Source organism: Rattus norvegicus, chromosome 1 (genome assembly GCF_021556685.1).
Source record: "Rattus norvegicus strain SHRSP/BbbUtx chromosome 1, alternate assembly SHRSP_T2T, whole genome shotgun sequence".
NCBI classification, from domain to species: domain Eukaryota; kingdom Metazoa; phylum Chordata; class Mammalia; order Rodentia; family Muridae; genus Rattus; species Rattus norvegicus.
The window spans coordinates 68,933,172-68,952,384 of record NC_141534.1 but is presented as its reverse complement, the minus strand read 5'-3'; the positions used below and the strand labels follow the sequence as shown (position 1 = coordinate 68,952,384).

General features: G+C 39.7%; 1 protein-coding gene across 1 annotated transcript in view; it reads right to left on the bottom strand.

Annotated features, from left to right (window-relative positions):
- Lix1 (limb and CNS expressed 1) overlaps positions 1-19,213 on the bottom strand; it is a 57,004-nt gene that overhangs the window by 26,297 nt on the left and 11,494 nt on the right. Inside the window, 1 exon segment of the mRNA NM_001106214.1 lies at positions 8,024-8,187. Coding sequence (NP_001099684.1) covers positions 8,024-8,187 — 164 coding nt within the window.

The following is a 19,213-nucleotide window of genomic DNA, read 5'->3' as shown; positions in this document are numbered from 1 at the left end:
GCAGGAACTTCACTTATATCTGGAATGGAAAAGTGGAATTTTAAGGCGAGGACTTATTTGATTACTACCAAAAAAAAAAAAAGCATTGCAATTCTGTTTAGTCAAATATGTGAACCGATCAAATGTTCTCTCAGTCATGGGCAAAACCTCAGTTTTATAAACGGATTTTATTGTGATTTAGATATATGTTTAGTTTCTTGAATTTGGAGAAGACATGCAATTTATGAAGGTATAAAATGTGTTTTGTGTCTGATTATACAAGTAAGTAAAAGAAAACAGTATTTTCATAAGAAATGACTATGAAAAGCAGAGTTGCAAAATCATTAAAGTCCATTATATGAAGACAAAGAGCTTTGCAAGGATACCTCTGCTCTGAGTGTTTTCTCTTTGGCTTCCTACTGTACAGCCCATTGAGCAACACCAGATAGAAGTTAAAAATGGGTTGAGGGAGCTAATCAAGAATCTGCTGGTAGAGGTACTGAATGTTACAACTTCATGCACAACTGGCATTGTACAACTAGTCTAAGAATCACACGATAGCACAGGACAGCTCTGCTTACTTCCTATGAAACACTTCTGTAGGATGATGTCATACAGGTGAAGGCAGGTACAATATAGAACGAGGCCTGTCAGTGGATGAGAAGGAAGGATGGGCGGGAGAAAAGTTTTAGAGGGAGGAGGAGATGGGAGTCAAGGGGAGAAGTTGCCAAGAGAACATGGAGGCTGATGTTAAGATTCCACTCTGCACCTTTACAGATTGTTACGAATGTTCCTAAGGGAGGGATGTGTATAAGGCTTTGTGTGTCTAGGTGGGCAATTATATCTTATCAATTGGATCAGAGGTTATTGTGTTGTGTGTTCTTTCATGTGGCGATTTAAGTTCAAGAGAGTATGTGGTGGCTGTAACACTAGGCCTCCACAGAATTGGGATGTATATTTCTGGCATGGTGGCAGCCTGCCTTGGGAACTAGATAGGTACAGAGAGAAGCCATCGGCAGTGTGATATGGGATAGAACAAAGCAGGTGAGAGGCTTCGCTGACTGAGATGAAGATGTCTACCAGTATCTTGGGGCACTATGGTGCCGGATCTAGTGCGGGGTAAAAGACAGCATTTTTCATAATTTTTCAGCAACACACTTCTAACAATAGCACCCAAATAGTTAAGAAAGATACAATACCATAATAAGTTGAACACCCAACATTTTAAATACATCAAATAATACACCGATGTTTGACAGTTTTCTTTAATCATAATTTACAGTGTAAATGATTGCATAATAATAGTCTGATGTCTAAAGGAAATTTTGCTTTTGCTGATGATAAGAATGAAATCCTCAATTCCAAATTATCCTAACCAATTCTATACAGAGACCACATTATGGTCTTTAAAAAAAAAAGTGGATCACAAACTTTTAAAATAAAAATATAAAGTAAGATATTCAAGTTTTCTTTTGGGCTTAGAAACAAAAGTAGTTGCTGGGATGAGTGGGTTTCCTTCTGAGTTTATAAGGAGGACTGGATGATTAGCAAGGACCTTGTTTGTTCATATATAGAATGTGGGAAATTCCGCTGGTTTTCATGGATGTATTATGTGCCTAGGAAGGACCCCGACCTCAATTTGCAAAAAATGGCATGATGAAAACACTTTCGGAATGCACAAATCCCTACCTAATGCTTATAATATTCAATGCTTTCTTTGATAAGGAACCATATTGATGTGTTCCAATATAACTTCTTGGGAAAACTTTTTTATCAGTAGGTTGTTTTATTTACTGTTCAGATATTTTACTTTTCTTTTTCCACACTATAGTAATATGTGAAGGTCTGGTCTAAAAGGAGGTCTACAATGCTCTTTTGCATTCTCTCCATCCCTTCTCCTTCTATTTGGATTTTGTTGAGGGGGGACTTTGGTGCCAAGATTAACTGAAAGCTTCTTCTTCTTCTTCTTCTTCTTCTTCTTCTTCTTCTTCTTCTTCTTCTTCTTCTTCTTCTTCTTCTTCTTCTTCTTCTTCTTCTTCTTCTTCTTCTTCTTCTCCTTCTCCTTCTCCTTCTCCTTCTCCTCCTTCTCCTCCTCCTTCTTTTTCTTCTTCTTCCTTTTCCCCCTTTTTATTGCCTATTTTATTTATTTACATTTCAAATGTTATCCCCTTCCCAGTTTCAACTCCACCACCCCCCCTATCCCTTCCTCCCCCTACCCCCACCTCTATGAAGGTGCTCCCCCACCCGTCCACCCACTCCTGCCTCAGCAGCCTAACGTTCCCCTATCCTGGGTCATCAAGCCTCCACAGAATCAAGGGGCTCCCCTCCCAGTGATGCCAGATAAGGCAATCCTCTGTTATATATCCAGCTGGAGCCATGGGTACCTCCTGTGTACTCCTTGGATGGTTGTTTGGTCCCCGGGAGCTTTGGGGGGGGGTCTGGTTGGTTGATATTGTTGTTCTTCCTATAAGGTTGCAAGCCCCTTCAGCTCCTACAGTTCTTGCCATAACTTCCACATTGGGTTCTCTGCTCTCAACCCAATGTTTGGCTGTGTCTATCTGCATCTGTATTGGTCTGGCTCTGGCAGTGCCTAGCTGAAAGCTTCTTAATTAGCCTTCATGGACACAAGTTTGCCATTTAGTCCAATGAGAGGTGCTTTGCATAAAAATCAGTGTTAGCTTTTGTCCATCAGAGCTTTGGACAGCTTTCCTTTTAGTAGTCAGAAACCTAAGGATCGTTATGAATGCCACTGCTTTAAAGAATGAATGAGTGGAATTTCTCACAGCTTTCACGAAGCTGCTGAAAGCAGAGGGGTTAGTTCTTTAGCCAAGTCTATGCTCTACTAAGCATCTCTCATTACTTGGTGCACTTGAGGTGATGTCCATGCCCAGCAAGAAGCCTACTTTGGCATGATGGTTTCTGCATGCTTCTTCAATGGGCTTGGCATTAACAATCCATCATAAAATGATCTGCAATGCACATGGGTGGCTTTTTGGTTATGTGAAAAGACATAGCATGACGAAGCATGTAGGTGCTTGAAAGCCAGCAGCTGGCAAAACATGGTTTTAAAAAAAGCATTTAAGATGATTTTGAACTGACGAAGAAAAGGTGCAATATATCTTCACAAGAGAAATTTTTATTCTTATTTTCTTTCCTGGTTTTTCTCCCCCAATCATATTCTGGAGGGACAAATGGATTAAGGAGCTGGATTTGATTGTCAACCACCAAAGACATTTCAAAATACATTTGCTTCAGGAAGTTCTGGATCTTTTAAAGCAAGGATGTTAACAATTCTCCTGAGAACCTTAAACTAGGATGATTTAAACATTAAAAAAAAAAAAAGATGATCAGAGAAGTTGCCCAGAAGTTGACTCCCTGCTGACTAGTTGTCATTTTTATTTTTTCAAGACCACAAGGAGGATGTTGAATCTACCACCTAAGGGAAGTTGTGTCATTGGAGTCAAAATTTATGAGACAATAGGGAAAACTATAATTCTCGGGGTAGATAAAACAAAACAAGAGCACTAGAATTCTTGGATGCATGTGCTTTATATATATTTTATATGACAAATGCATTCCTTTTTAGATATATTAAATTGAGTGTATTTATTGACCGTAAACATAATGCACACCTGGGTACAAGAATAGTCATCATTGGGCAGAGAGATGGCTCAGTGATTAAGAGCACTGACTGCTCTTCCAGAGGTCCTGAGTTCAAATCCCAGCAACCACATGGTGGCTCACAACAATCTGTAATGAAATCTGATACCCTCTTCTTGGTGTGTTTGAAGACAGTGTATTTATATATAATAAGTAAATCTTTAAAAAAAAGAATAGTCATCATTGCTTGTTCATGGTCATAAAATTCAGAGAGAATGAAGGGGTCTTGGATCAATTATTTCACATTCATCCAATTTCAGTAATTTCACCATAGATATAAACAAGATAATGGTAAATGAGATATAAACAAGCCATAGATATAAACAACATGAAGGTTCAGGGTACTTTATAGCCCTTTATAGCCCTACCTGGAAAAGTTAAGTGGGATATTTTTGCAGGTTATTGATTACACACAAGAATAATGACATTACATTATTCTTGGAGTATGTTATTTAGTCATGTGGGTATTGATTCAACAAAATGTATTAGGCTGTTACCATATGAAGCAGCCGTGCTTAAGATTATGAAGGTTGTAAGGATCTGGGCCCCATCCCTGAGGTGTTTATATTTTATTACACAGACAGAACATGCACACAAGATACCTTAGCATAAGGTGCTAATAGAGAAGCACATAATTGCCTTGAGAAATCTGAAGGGGTAGATTGTTTTCAACAAAAGACACAGAGAATGTACATGGAGTATATTCTTGTGTGGAGTCCTAGAAGGCGGGGCAGGAGCACTGACTGGTAGGACACAGTGTAAGTATCAGGATGACTGGAAGAGATCAAGATATGTGGCTGAGGTGGAAGTTAGGCCAAAAGAATCAAGTGTCAGAAAAGGGACTCTGGGAGATAAAGCCTGGAAGCGAACTGGGGTAGCTGAATAGTCTGTTGCTGCAGAAGAATTTATACTTCAATAAGTTAATGGCAACCACTAGTTTTCCTCTTTACTCGAGCTTTTTCTTTGGAAATAATCTTAGAGAAGAGTTATAAAGATAATATAATTTTCTACCAGCCAGAAAGTGGTACATATTTCTGTGTGCTGTCAAATGCTTTAAGTGTCTGTGTGTGTGTGTGTGTGTGTGTGTGTGTGTGTGTGTGTGTGTGTGTGTGTGTGTAGGGGCCCTCAGAGGCTAGAGACATCAGATCCTCCTGGAGATAGAGTTATAGATGATTGTGACCCACTTGACAAGGGTGTTTTGCAATAACAGAACCTATTCTTAACCACCTAGCGATTTCTACAAATCCCTTGTGGGTTTTTCTTTAACATAATGATATTTTGTAGTATACTTGTATTACACTTCTATGACGTAAGACTTGTAAGAATTGAGACACATATCTTTTTAATTCTTATTTTCTTTTTTTTTTCGTGTCAAGCCAGGAGAGGAAGAGAGAGAGAGGAAGGAGGAGAGCAGAAGAGTCTCCTGTAGCTTTATTCACCACTTAAATAATTCTTATTTTCTTATTAATCAGAAATTCCACATCTTTCTTACTCATCTTTTTGGTGGCCCATGCCATTTTGTTAACCAAGTTTACTGTGTTTTAACCCATTTCAAAGTTTCCCCAAAGCTACCTATACACTCAATATATTCTATCTAATTAAAAAAAAACAAGATTAATGGATATAGTATCCAAAAAACCACCACCACCACCACCACCACCACCACCACCAACAACAACAACAACAACAACAAAACAACCCTCAACACCCTTTTTAAGCAGAATGCCCTACTCAATGACTCTGTCCACAATTCCCAGAGTGTGCTCCTGCCTCACCTTTCTTGGCCAGTGGCTATAGCTAAAATGGAGCTTCCATCCTAACTGCCCAACTTCCGGTCACTTTTCAGTCCTTTTGTATTCTCTGCTGACCATGCCGTGCATGCAGCCACCATCATAGCTGTTCACCCCGGAGCTCTTGGTCTTAGCTTCATTTAGTACTGAAGCATTTTCACGCTACCGTAAAAGCAGTCTTTCAGACACATATCTGGATATATTGTTCACATTCGGGGTTCTGATTTCTCTTAGTATAGAACCTGCAGTCCTTTGCAAGATGTGATGGTGGAGTGTCTAAATGTCATCTTCTATGAGTCCTTTCCACACTTACACTTTGAAAAGCATGGACGTGCTGTGGTTTCCTCTTTGGGTGTGTCTTAGCACACACCATTCCTAAGAGTGAGAAAATATATCTTTCTCAGCTGGCTAGGATACCTTCAGCCATATATGCCTCAGCTTCAATTTACAGTCCTTAATAACCCCTAACAACTACACTACTGGTTTGTTTATTAAATGATACCTTTCTTGGGCCAGTGAGATGGCTCAGCTGGTAAAGGTGCTTGCCACTGAACCTGATGACCCAAGCTTGAGCCTCAGGACCTACACGATGGAAGGAGAGAAATGACTCCCACAAGCTGTTCTCTGACCTTCACATAATCACCATGGCATAGCGAGAACACACAAACACAACACAACACACACACACGCACATGTAATATTTGAAAAAAATTAAAAGCTTAAAAACAGTATACCATTCATTATTCAAAGGATTTGAGGCAATATGAAGCAGCTATACCTGGCAATGAGATAAAATCGCATAAAATAACTAATTCAAAGGGAGAATTTAGGTAGAAATAAAAATAACATCAGGTATGATGATAATAGCCTTAGAAATGTTGAAATCTGAACACATTCATGATAAATATATACACTGAAAACTTTCATCTGGGCTTCTTAGCTGCCAAGGCTCAGAAGAAACTTGGCTGTGTGTGCTTCTCCATATGTTAGAAATGAAGCACCACCGTTAGTCCCTGAATGAGGGATGGCTTATTGCATTAAAGGGGTGCTTAGAAAGAGGACTGGTAATTTTAGAAGCGCCCTTGCTTGTGTTTGCAGTGACCCTTACATATAACTCCATAATTACCATAACTTTTTTGAACATTGATTTCCTAAGGGTATAGAATATATCCTCGGCCTGCTCGATATTTCCTATTGACTCACTGGGTAACCAGATGTTGATTGCAGTGTAGGCAAATGCTTTGCATAGAAGTGTTTAGAAATATGTCTACAGTTACACACAAAGAAAAAAAGTGTAGCCAAAAGTATTGTTCTAACTGTTGGCATTCCTCCTAGGCCCCGCCCAACAGTTACCTGGCAAAAGCCAGGTAGGCTTGACTTGCTGCAAAGGCACTGTTTGGCCTCTTCTCACTCTCTCTGCTCTCTCTCTGTGTCTGTCTCTGTTTCTCTCTCCCCCACTCCCTCTCTCCCTCTCTGTCTCCCTCTCTCTCTTACCACCTCGTATTCCTGGCTAGCCCTCCCTCTCCTCTCCCTCCCCCTCTCTGTCTCTCTCTGAGTCTCTTTCTGACTCTCTCTCTCTCTCTCTCTCTCTCTCTCTCTCTCTCTCTCTCTCTCTCCCCTCCCTCCTCATATTCCTGGCTGGCCCTCCTCTCCCCCATCCTCCTGTCTCTCTCTGTCTCTACTTCCTCCTCAACTCTCCTTCGTATACCCTTAATAAACTATTCTATACTATATCTGTCCTATGGCTGGTACCTCATGGGGAAGGAATGTCTTAGCATGGTTCTGCCAAAGGCACCCCTTCCACCTCACCGTACCAAGCTCTACAAAACATATACTTGACTTTACAAAACACAACAATAACAGTACCTGGATACCCTACAATCTAGAAGATACATCATGCTAACATATTACAAATGTACTTTCTATGAACTCTGGCTAATCGGATGGATATTTCCTATCTCAAAACTTGGAAAATTGAAAGGTTAAGTAAGTTTTTCAAAGGGTTGAAAGTAGATAGAGGCATAGGTGCTTGATCCCAGCTTTCAACTGGGATAATGCTTTGATGTAAGGTAGGCTTTGTGTATTTTTATTTTAATATTTAGTTAGTTAGTTTTGACACAAGGCTTTATTATGTAGCCCTAGCTGGCCTAGAACTCTGTGTAATCAGGCTGACCTTCAACTTACAGAGAGCCATCTGTCTCTGTGCTGGATTAAAGGTATATGCCACAAGGATGTAATACTTAATTACAACAAAATTATGATAGTGTGGACTTTCAACTGTTAGAAAAGCCCCGATGGAAGACTTCACCACTGTTTTCTAGTCCTATACATTTTTTTTCCAAGAATCTTCTTGAAGGAAAGAGCAATAGATATCTTGGAAACAAAATGCTATTCTATAAAATCTGTTGTTTTTTAGGAAAGTATCAGGGCACATCACAAAAATCGGAGCATCTGACTGATTTTTCCAGCACGTGTGAGAGATATACGTCAGCTTTATCTACTGTATCAAAAGAATCCTACTAACTACTTTGTGAGAGGCTAATCCTGCTCTAACCCAGTTACCTTGTGCTAATGCGGGTGCTGGCTGCTCTTACCTGGAAGTTGCCAAAGCAGCTCCCTCCGGGGAGAGTCACATAGCTCACAAAGGGAGGCCCAGAGGAAGGCATTGACTCATAGACCACCAGCCCCTCACTGGAGAATGTGGCTCTCTGCTGCTGCTTGCTTTCCCAAAATTCCTGTAACATGGACACGACATTCACTGCAAAAGACAAGAAAGAGCATCAGTTAGAAGAGTGGACATACATCAGGTGTTTAAGGCTGGATTCTGCCACCTGTCCATTTTAAACCGCATGAAAGCAGCATGGGGGGCTGCTTTCAACTGTGAAGACACGTTAGTTAAGCACGGGAAAAGAACGTTAAAATATATAACTTTAACACACGTGTATAGTTCCTTTTTAAATTACGTTTCGTTTATTATGTATATGAGAGAGAGAATGTGGGTGTATGTGGGGGAATGAGCATGTGTTGGCACCTATAAGAAGGTCAGAGGACAGCCTTGGGGAGATGGCTCCCCTTTCTATTATGTGGATCCTAGAAATCAATTCAGGTTGTCAGGCTTGGTGGCTGAGCCATCCAACTGGCCTATGTGTACGTTTCCTAATGAGTAAGACTTAAGCAGTTTTAGTACCCCAATTCTAACAAGGTTGCAGTATATATCAAATTTGTTTTATAAATTATATTAATATCAAAACTTAAAAATCTGACCATTCATCTCTGAAAATCTGCCTTGGTAGACTTTTCCAGACCTGTGATTATCTACAGCCCATATCCAGTTTCTCAGGCTCAACCCTGAAAAATGAAGGCACATTGTGAAGTAAAATCTAAGCGAGGTAATATTAATCTGGTCTTACTATTTCTATGACTTAAGAGGAGAAATTTAGAAAGAAGAAAACTCTTTTATGTTTCCTCTGCCCCAATCTCAAGGAAAATCAAAGGCAATTGTCAAATAAGCAAGAGGCTGGAAAGGCCATAAGTAAACTAATAACTCGGAGTCTTTGTAAAGACAAGGTCTGTTAGAAGACGTTGGAAATCACAGGAATGGGTAGGGCCATGTGTTTTAGATTAAATGACCTGTGATAGCCTGCAGAGGTTCCAGATCAAATTAGGCTGGTTTGTTTATCCTGTACTGCAAATTGAATTTGGGAAATTAACAAGGATAATGGAATTGTGGAGTCAAACGTGACCTTATGAGTCATGTAGGCTAAGCTTCGCCTGACGCAGGAATCCCTTGCCAGCATCGCTTCCAGGACAGCTGTCAGTCTGGCCTGTACACAGACAGTTTCAATCGCTGATGTTTCTAAGGGAAGGTGAGCTGAAGTCTGCTTTTCTTTAAGGTTTTTGGAAGGGGTCTACCTGCATTTCTGGTGAGCTCAGGGCATATTTGAAGGCAACACTGGATGTTTGTAGGTTTTGCTCGTGGCGTAATTTGCTCACCTTTCCTTGAAGTACCATATAGTCTTTATGGTTGGGACTGGGGATTTGGCCAAAGCTTATGGATTTAAGAGGCAACAGTCCAAGACTTCTGTTGGAAATTCTCCTTTGTTCATGTGTGCGTTGAAGGTATAGGAGATAGGTGGTTTGAGAAGGAAGTGAACACACAGAAGGGTGGCACAGGAGATGGAAGAGAAAAGCCTTCCAGGCTGAACACCTGGGGCCACCTTTGCACAAACTAGGCTCCTTCCTTGCTTTACTGTGAATTATCTGAAACAATCTGTCTGCTGTTCCTTTAAGCCTTGTTGAACTGCTCTCTCTTGCTTGCATTTGAAAGTGTACAAATGCATGGAATGGGGATTAGCTCAGTAGAAGAGTGGAGAGCACTTGCCTAACAAGCTGGGTTTTTCTCCAGCACAACAATGCAGTTTTGGATGTTTCAAAATGCTGGCCCTTGCCTCCTTCCTGAAGTCAAGAGCATCTCAGCATTTGATCTAGCAGCAGAAGCACTGCACATCCACAGCTCTAAGCTGCTTCTGAGACTACAAGGATCTGACACCTTCTCCTTAGGTCAGGGAAGTTCAGAAGTTTGCTAAGGAATTGGATATCTTTGTACCTTAAAAAACTAGTTCGGTATTTAAGTGTCTTGGGAAATATTGAGAAAAAATAGGCTTAACAGAGGAAAAATGGATTAATATAGGAAAGGGGTTAAGTTGGTGAATACAGAAATTTTATTGACAGATTTAAAAGTGTTTTATACTAGTTAATAAAACTCAAAATATGAACTAGATTTTTTATATGGTTAGCTGTTTGTGACCCATGTCACTTTTCCTTTCCAGTTCTGAGAAGACAAAGGTTTATGAAGAATCTAGTTTATGTTTCTCTCTACGTGCAATTAGCCCTCTGAATTTATCCAAAGATATCCTGAAGCCTGAAGCATAAGATGGAAACCAGTGGCAGTTTGTTCTACTACTCAACAAAGACTAGTACTCAACAAAGACTAGTGCCTTCCCATTCTAAGTTCATCATTGAGTGAGATTGTTCTTCAGATTAGGGTAGAAAACGGAAGGCTCATGATTATCTAGATAAGATACACACAAGAATTTGGGCCCACATAAATAAATTATTAGAACTAAAGAGTTTGAACGTTTAAATTTAGATTTCTGCATGAATAAAAAAGAAAAAGAAACCCAGCTTTTTGACTTTTTCCTTATGTAACCACAAAAGATTCCTTTGATGGTACTACAGATGTCGTCACCCTTAAAAGTACAACATATGTGCATGCACACAGACAATGCATATTTCTATCTCCTCTTGTGACTGGAAACTAAGATGTATGGAGTGCGGGCGAAAGAAGGCAAGCTTTGCTGTCTGCGACTCTAAAGGTCAGTTATATCCGAGGGTGTTCTATTTATAAAACACACGCTCCTTTTTTTGTTTACGGAGCATCAGTAAGGTTTATAGACTATTTCAAAGAAACTGTGAAGACAATGATTCACTGCATAGTTTACTCTCTACATGCCTCAGCTCCAAATCTTGTCTTCTCCCTGTTATAAAATAAACTTGAGGTACCAAGTGTGGGATAGTCCTCATTTCTGTGTCTGCCCAGCTCTCTAATAATTCATGATCTTTCTCCTGGGTATTATTTCCTTAGTCATACTCTTGACCTATTTTTAAATGTGTACTCTCTGCTTGTTGCTTCTCAGCAGCTATAAATGTGTTTGAGACAGTGGATGAATAATAAGATAATCAATTAAATGTATCACTTTTCCTTGGAACTATTTGTGGTTACTGGTTATTGAAATTTTCATGTTATAGTCAAGCTGCTAGTAAGAATATCCTATGTTAACTGTCTCTGCTTCCTTAATGTTCTTTACATGCCATAGCCTGGCTTCCTTCTGCACTATTCCAGTGGAATTCTTTAACAAGTATCACCAATTCGTGATTTTTCAGTCTTCATTTATTTGACTTCTTAGTTTGACAATACATATTCTATCTGTATCACCTCTTGTAGCTAATGGTGTACAGTATACAGAGTGTGAACCATGCATGTTGTATGTTCAGAGCCAAGATTATAGCGAAGTCATGTGATATGACATAAATAAGCAGTGCCCTAAGTACCCTGGATACAGTATGCATTTGATTTTGAATTAACTTTTGGTCATTGCCAAATGACCTTGGCTGTTGCCAATGGTTTTTGTCACCTCCATATTCAGTTGACTACATGTGGGGTCACCACAGCAGCTTGAGAAGCTGCTCTCTATGACACATTGTTTGGAGCTAGGCATTGTTTCTCTCAAAGATTAGTAAGGTTTCTTTTGTAGTCTCTACTTTCTGTCAATGGATACTAAAGCAAAATGGTTATTATCAACAACCAAGACAAGGAGCATGATAGTGACCCTTGGTTGGCTACCTGGAGAAAGCACACAGTGTTTGGCTGATGCTGGAGACACAACAAGAAGATAAGCACATTTGCTTTTGCAAGGTTGCAAGGTAATTGATGCCAAGTGATATGGCTGCCATAGAGAAGTATGATGCCCAATGGCTGAGTTGGCATTGTAAGAGGAAGTAGAGAGAACTCTCAGGAGATCCTAGAAACTATTCAAAACTCGGTTCTCTTTCATAACTTCTATCATCTTAGAATATCTGAGAATTAAAAAAAGCAATTTACTTCTAAGTAATACTGTCTGTCAAACTGTTTAATCCATCCTCTTGCCTTGAATAGCTTCCTTAGATGCAGTGCTAAATCTCTTCAGTATTTTGAATGTTTTGTATGTTGATAAGACAATTTACTATACAGTTTATAGACATTACCATGGCTACTATCATCCCTGTTTAATGTATTCTAAAATTTGACCATAATTGTGTTTTTGGAGTAGCAATTAGACTGCCCAGTAGCTCTTCCCTATGGCAGGTTTCCATTTTCTCCTTCTGCAGGTTTCCCATTTTTATTTCAAAGTCCAGCATTGAGGCTTTCACAACTAATGAAAACAAAACTAAAGAATACAACAATAACAACAAAAACAACAACAAAAACCAAGAAATACCTTGGCTATCTGACCTTTAACCACACCAGCAGAAATCTTTCACTGGCTTCAGCAAGAACATTCTCTTTAGTCTTTGGACTCATGAGCCTTGTTGTTTGGCCAGGACTTAACTCAAGCTCTCCCTCCTACCTTGAATGCTTCTGCCCACTACACTTCAGATGAAAAACCACCTCCTCCATCATGCCTTATTCACTGAGTGTAGCCCACATGCCTCTCCTGTCCTGAGCTCTCATTCCATTAGTGGCCCTGTGTCTTAGCACTTAATCTCCTATAAACCATGCTCATAAAATGGATATGGTGCTCCTGGCTAAATTTATCAAGTCAGACTTGGCTAGACTTTCTTCTGGCTAGAAGTATGGAATGTCTTGTGGTAACAATTCATCTAATAAACTATAGTTTTCTGTGATTTAATTCACAGCAGATTATGGGATCCAGGAAGGGATGAACTCTGGTTCATTCTACTCTGCTCTGATTGGGTAGCTACCAAGAGGATATAGCTATCATCTTAGAAACCGGCATCATGTTCATTTGGAATCTAAATAACACTTTGCATAATCTGAACATTTGTGCAACTGACTGAATGTACAGGGAGTAAGTGAATTTCCCTGATTCTGGGAGATTTCATGATATAGGAATAGAAAGAATAGAAGCAATGGGAAAGTTCTGTAATAGGCTTTATGTATGAATCTTAGTGGTTCTAAAACATCATGACTGTGACAGTTGTAACCTGCCCAGTTAGATACAGTAGAGGGAGTGAAGAAAGGGGAAGCCTAGTCAGAGTTAGCACATGACTGATAGTTGTGGCCTCACTTGGGTTATATCGTTATTAACTATGGCTCCAGGAAATTGCGAATGGGGATGGTAGGTTCATTTGTCTTGAGTGCCAACTTTATTGATTTATGTTTCATGCCTAGAATGCTCTACTGAAAATATCTTCTAAGATCAGTGGAATAGAACATCTCAATTAACAAGCAATTGTACACTATGCAGTCTATGTGTGACCCCCTAACCTTGAAGTATCAGAAAATTCAAAACAGGCTTCTCAGCCCACAGACATTTACAGTCTGTCTGGAGAAATAATGTGTTCATTATAAAATTAGTGAATAAAACATTAGAGTGCCAAACTGTAGAATAGAGTGAATGTTAATATTTAAAGCTTAAAATATCATGGCACAGTAATTAAATAATTTTAAGGTAAAAAGAAGATGGGTGTGAACTGAGGTTTCTAAGAAATGTCTATGTAGGAGGAGCCTAATTTGAGCTCTCCGTAGGAAAATGAGATAGACAGGTACTGGGGGAAAGAAGAAAAATTGTACTCTCAAAGCAATAACACTGACATTAAATTTAAAAAAAAAACGAGAAACAATTATTCATTGTTTGAAGAATTTCATAAGGAGGTGATTGGACAGCAGATTAGAGATTTCTAGCAGTTTCTGAGTTCTTTACAAGTCTGAAATTATCAAGTGTTTGGCCACAGGAGAATGTGGGTGGTAAAGCAAGGCATAGGAGTGGAACTATGAACAGTAGACAAAGACCAGGTGAAATACAGAAAGCTTTAACCTCAGATTTGTAAAAACAAACAATGAATCTTAATAGTGAGCAATAGATAAAATCGTAGAAAAGGGGAGGACACTCTTTTGCAGGGTTTTACACAAGAACAAAGGAAGCTCTCTAACACACAATCTGATACTCTGTGAAAACATAGTTTAAGATGAGAGATATGTGGTCTACACGGTGAGCAGAGGCTAAAGGTCCCTGTATGTCCTAGCTTAATCTCCAGGGCCACCTGAGGAGCCACCTTAAGAATATGCTTAGAGACCAGGACAAGGTGGCACATGGCTTCAGTGTCAGCATTCCAGAGACAAAAACAGGCAAATCTCTGAGTTTGAGGCCAGCCTGGTCTACAGAGTTAGTTTCAGGGCTACACAATAAGACCCTGTCTGGCTGTTCCTCAGAAAATTGGACATAGTACTACCTGAGGACCCAGCTATACCACTCCTGGGCATATACCCAGAAGATGCTCCAACACAGAATAAGAAGAATACATTCTCCACTATGTTCATAGCAGCCTTATTTATAATAGTCAGAAGCTGGAAAGAACCCAGATGTCCTTCAACAGAGGAATGGATACAGAAAATGTGATATATTTACACAATGGAGTACTACTCAGCTACTTAAAACAATGACTTCATGAAATTCTTAGGCAAATGGATGGAATTAGAAAATATCATCCTGAGTGAGGTAACCCAATCACAAAAGAACACACATGACATGCACTCACTAATAAGTGGATATTAGCCCGAAAGCTCGGAATATCCAAGATACAATTTACAGACCACATGAAGCTCAAAAAGAAGGAAGACCAAAGTGTAGAAGCTTCAGTCCTCTTAGAAAGAGGAACAAAGAGCTTCCAGGGACTAAGCCACTACCCAAAGACTATACATGGACTGACCCTGGACTCTGACCTCATAGGTAGCAATGAATAGCCTAGTAAGAGCACCAGTGGAAGAGGAAGCCCTTGGTCCTGCCAAGACTGAACCCCCAGTGAACATGATTGTTGGGGGAAGGGCAGTAATGGGGGGAGGATGGGGAGGGGAACACTCATAGAGAAGGGGAGGGGGGGTTAGGGGGATTTTGACCTTAAAACCAGGAAAGGGAATAACAGTTGAAATGTAAATAAGAAATACCCAATTTCATAAAGATGAAAAAAATTCATCTTCAAGACACACGCACAAAAAAGAAAAAAAAAGAAAGGGGAACAAAGTACTCAAGGGAGGTAGAGGGTGGGAGGGACTTGGGAGGAAGAGAATGGGGAATGGGGTAGGATCAGGTAGGGAAAGAGATGGGGATGATATACAGAGGGTCAGGAATTTGAACAGAGGTTTGTAGCAGTGAGAGATGGGGAACTGGAAATAGCCAGCAGCAAGTCCCCGATGCCAGGAAAGCAAGAGGCTCCCAGGATCTAACAGAGATGAGGTTAGCTGAAATACCCAACGAAGGGGAGGGAGAACCTGTTGAGACCATATCTAGAGGTTAGGCAGGGCCCCCAGTTGGGGGATGGAGTCACCCACTCATCTTTAAATTTTTAACCTAGAATGGCTCCTGTTTAAAGGAAATATGGAGAAGTGTGGAGCAGAGACTGAAGGAAAGGACATCCAGTGACTGACCAACCTAGGGATCCATCCCATATACAGGCACCAAACCCAGACACTATGATGATGTCAAGAAGTGCATGCTGACAGGAGCCTGATATAGCTGTCTCCTGAGAGACTCTGCCAGCGCATGACAAATACAGAGGCAGATGCTCATAGCCAACCACTGGACTGAGCAAGGGGACCCCAATGAAGGAGTTAGAGACAGGACTGAAGGAACTGAAGGGGTTTTCAACCCCATAGGAAGAACAATATCAACCAAGCAGACCCTCCCACAACTCCCAGGTGTTTTAGTCAAATCACCAACCAAAGAGTACGTATGGAGGGACCCATGGCTCCAGCCACATATGTAGCAGAGGATGGCATTGTCTGGTATCAATAAGAGGAGAGGCCTTTGGTCCTGTGAAAGCTTGATTCCCCAGTGTAGGGGAATGTCAGGGCGGTGAAGTGGGAGTATGTGGGTGGGTGGGGGAGCACCCTTATAGAAGCAGGGGGAGTGGGGAGGGGAAATGGGATTTCTGGACAGGAAACTGGGAAAGGGAATAACATTTGAAATGTAAATACATAAAATATCCAATTAAAAAAACAAAAACAAAAACAAACCCACCAAACTAACAAACAGTGAACTTGCAGTAAAATCCTTATGTCAGGATAAGGCCCTGCACTTGCTCTTTTATATCCCCAAGATCCAAAGGCCTACCCATCACTGGATTAATAGAAGACTGCCCGATAATTAGTTTGAGCCCAGAACTGGCTATGACTTGGATAGAGGCACATACATAGGTTTACATGGCCCAGATGCACAGAGGGAGGTTACATTTGGAAACTACAGAGGGACATCTAGAAGGAGGAGCAAGAGCAGGTGTGTTGAATACATGTTTGGAAAGAGACTGCTGGCCAGGCACACAGGATGCCACAGTATTCAGGGCTCACCACCCCATCACAGAAGCCTTTGGTTTTACTGCCCTGCTTCTGCAAGAACTTCCAGAAGACTTATCTGGCAAAAAAAACCCTTACTAGTCTAACCTGTTAGGACTTTAGAGCAAAAATGAGTTAATATCATTCTTTTCTCCATGCCAGGTAAACTGCGGAACTGTTTGGCAAAACATTTGAAAAAAAGTTAAACATCCTATCTTCTGTTCCTTAGCCCAAAGTTTTTTTTTTTTTTTTTTTTTTTTATCATCTGGCTCTGTGTTGGGTTCATTGTGTTTTTCCCTTAGCATTTTTTTCATACCTTCATCTCGTACGCTTTTATTCTCTCTGTGTAATTTTTAACTCTATTAGATTATAACCATTATGGACCTACATACACTTCTGTGTGTGTCTGTGAAGCTGTTTCCAGCAAGGCTGGAACAAAAGGTACCTGGATATAGCTGTCACCATCCGGGCTGCAGGGCTGGACTGAATAGGAGAACGAAGTGAGCATTTGTCTGTCTCTGCTTCCCAACTGTAGCTGCAATGTGACCAGCTCCCTCACCCTCCAGCCATCTTGCCTTCTCTTTGATGTAGACTGCACCCTAAAGACGTGATCCCAGATAAACTCTTCCTTTTTGGCAATTGCTTCTCTCAAGTACTTTCTCACAGAAATAAGAAAAGTAACAAATGTACTATCCTACTCGATTCTTCATTCCTTCCTCCACTGCTTATTAATTTTATTATTAATTATTAATACTATTTTCACTCATTAACTTTTAAATTCCTCGTTAGTCCAGTTCTCTTTAAATTACTGTTTCTGTGGTCTGTGTTTACTCATTGGGTAGTAATGAAGATTCAGACTTCAAAAAATGGCTGTTCATCAAGAGGTCTCTCAAATAAAATTATAGTTATATAAGGAGATATGAATATGTATATGTCCTAAAATATATGGAAATTGCAACTTAGAAACAAAAATATGGAAAAATGAGGCAATTATAAGTTCAAGTGTCTTCTTAGAGGAGAATGAGTTTGAGGCCAGCCTGGGCTAACAGAGACTTTACATTTAATATATAATAATAATAAAAAGGAAATAGATAAACAAACAAACAAAGAAACCAACAACAACTAGCAAACAAAAGAAGCAACTTGGGCAAAAAAAAAATCCTTCAAGTTCAATAAGATGAGATTGAGAGATTATTACATTCAGATAACAATAAAGAAGTTCAAGCAATCATGACCATATTTTTTAAGAATTCTGACAGATTAACAAGGGACCAATCTGAAGACTTTGTGGTATAAAAAAAATTGAGATAGAAAACTAAGGTATAAAAAAACTATTTAATAAAATTATGGTTAAAAAATTCTCAAAGTAAAGGTATGGATGTCAAGGAAAAGAGATAGATAGAAACTTTATAGATATGTCTAGAAGGAAAACCTTCCAGGTTACACTGAAGACAGAACGCCAAGAAAACTGAAAGAATATTAAAAGAAGAAAACACCAGCTTACCTTTAAAGAGGAACTCTTCAAGGTTATCTCAGAACCCTAGCAGGACCTCTAAAACCAAAAGAAAAGCATCAACTGATCTATTTAAGTCCTGAGAATAATAGCTGCTTTTCAAGATCACTGTATCCAGCAAAGCCATCCCTTAGAACTGAGAGGCGTAAACACACAAAGTGCACCAATTCACAACTACTAAGCCATCATCACAGAAGACATTTGACATAACCTAAATGACAACGAAGAAGAAAGATGGTCACAATTGTAAGAGCATGAGAAAGAATGAGTTTAATTAGGAGAGTAAGCAATCAAACATAATTGTCAAAGATTCAAACATTTTTTGTCTAATAAACAGGAAACCTCGACTATGATGACGAAGGAAAGAAAAGAACAAAGAATTACTCAGATTGAAAAAAACATACATAGAATTAACACATATCTCTTAAACAATCTGCAATGTAAACTTTACTCTTCAATTAAAAAGAAAGTTTGTCTGTGGATAAACTAACAGGATTCAACCATCTGTTGTGCCTAAGAAATGCATCCCATTGACAAAAACACAGGGAAGGAAATGAAAGGGCAGACAATAATTCTTCAACAAATGAAAGCAAGATGGAGTATCTATATAAGAACTTGACAAAACATTCAAACAAAATTAATGAGGCAAGTCACTACATATCTGTAATGTTTAATTTTATGTCACCTTGACATAAGCTAGAATCATCAGGAGGAGGGAGCCTTCATAAGATATGGATGTAGGAGATTTTTTTAAGTAGTGATTAATAGAGGAAGGCTCAGCTCATTGTGTTTGGTGCAATTCCTAGGCTCACGATCCTGATTTCTAGCTAAAAAATTGGCTGAGCAAGCCATGAGGGGCAAACCAATTAACACATCCCTCTTGCTGGCCTTTGTATCAACTCTGGCCTCCTGGTTCCTACCCTGTGTTAAGTTCCTGTCCTGATTTCCTTTGATGATGAACTGTGATATAGAAAGAAATGTAAGCAGAATACCCCCCCCACACACACCCCCCCAAGTTGCTTTGGTCATGGTGTTTCATCTCAGCAATAGAAACTCTAATGAAGACAATACTAATTAAAAAATCATTAAGAAAATATAATGATTGTCAGTATGTGTTAACCAAATATCCATGTACCCAATGCCACGATAATTGGGCATAAAAGG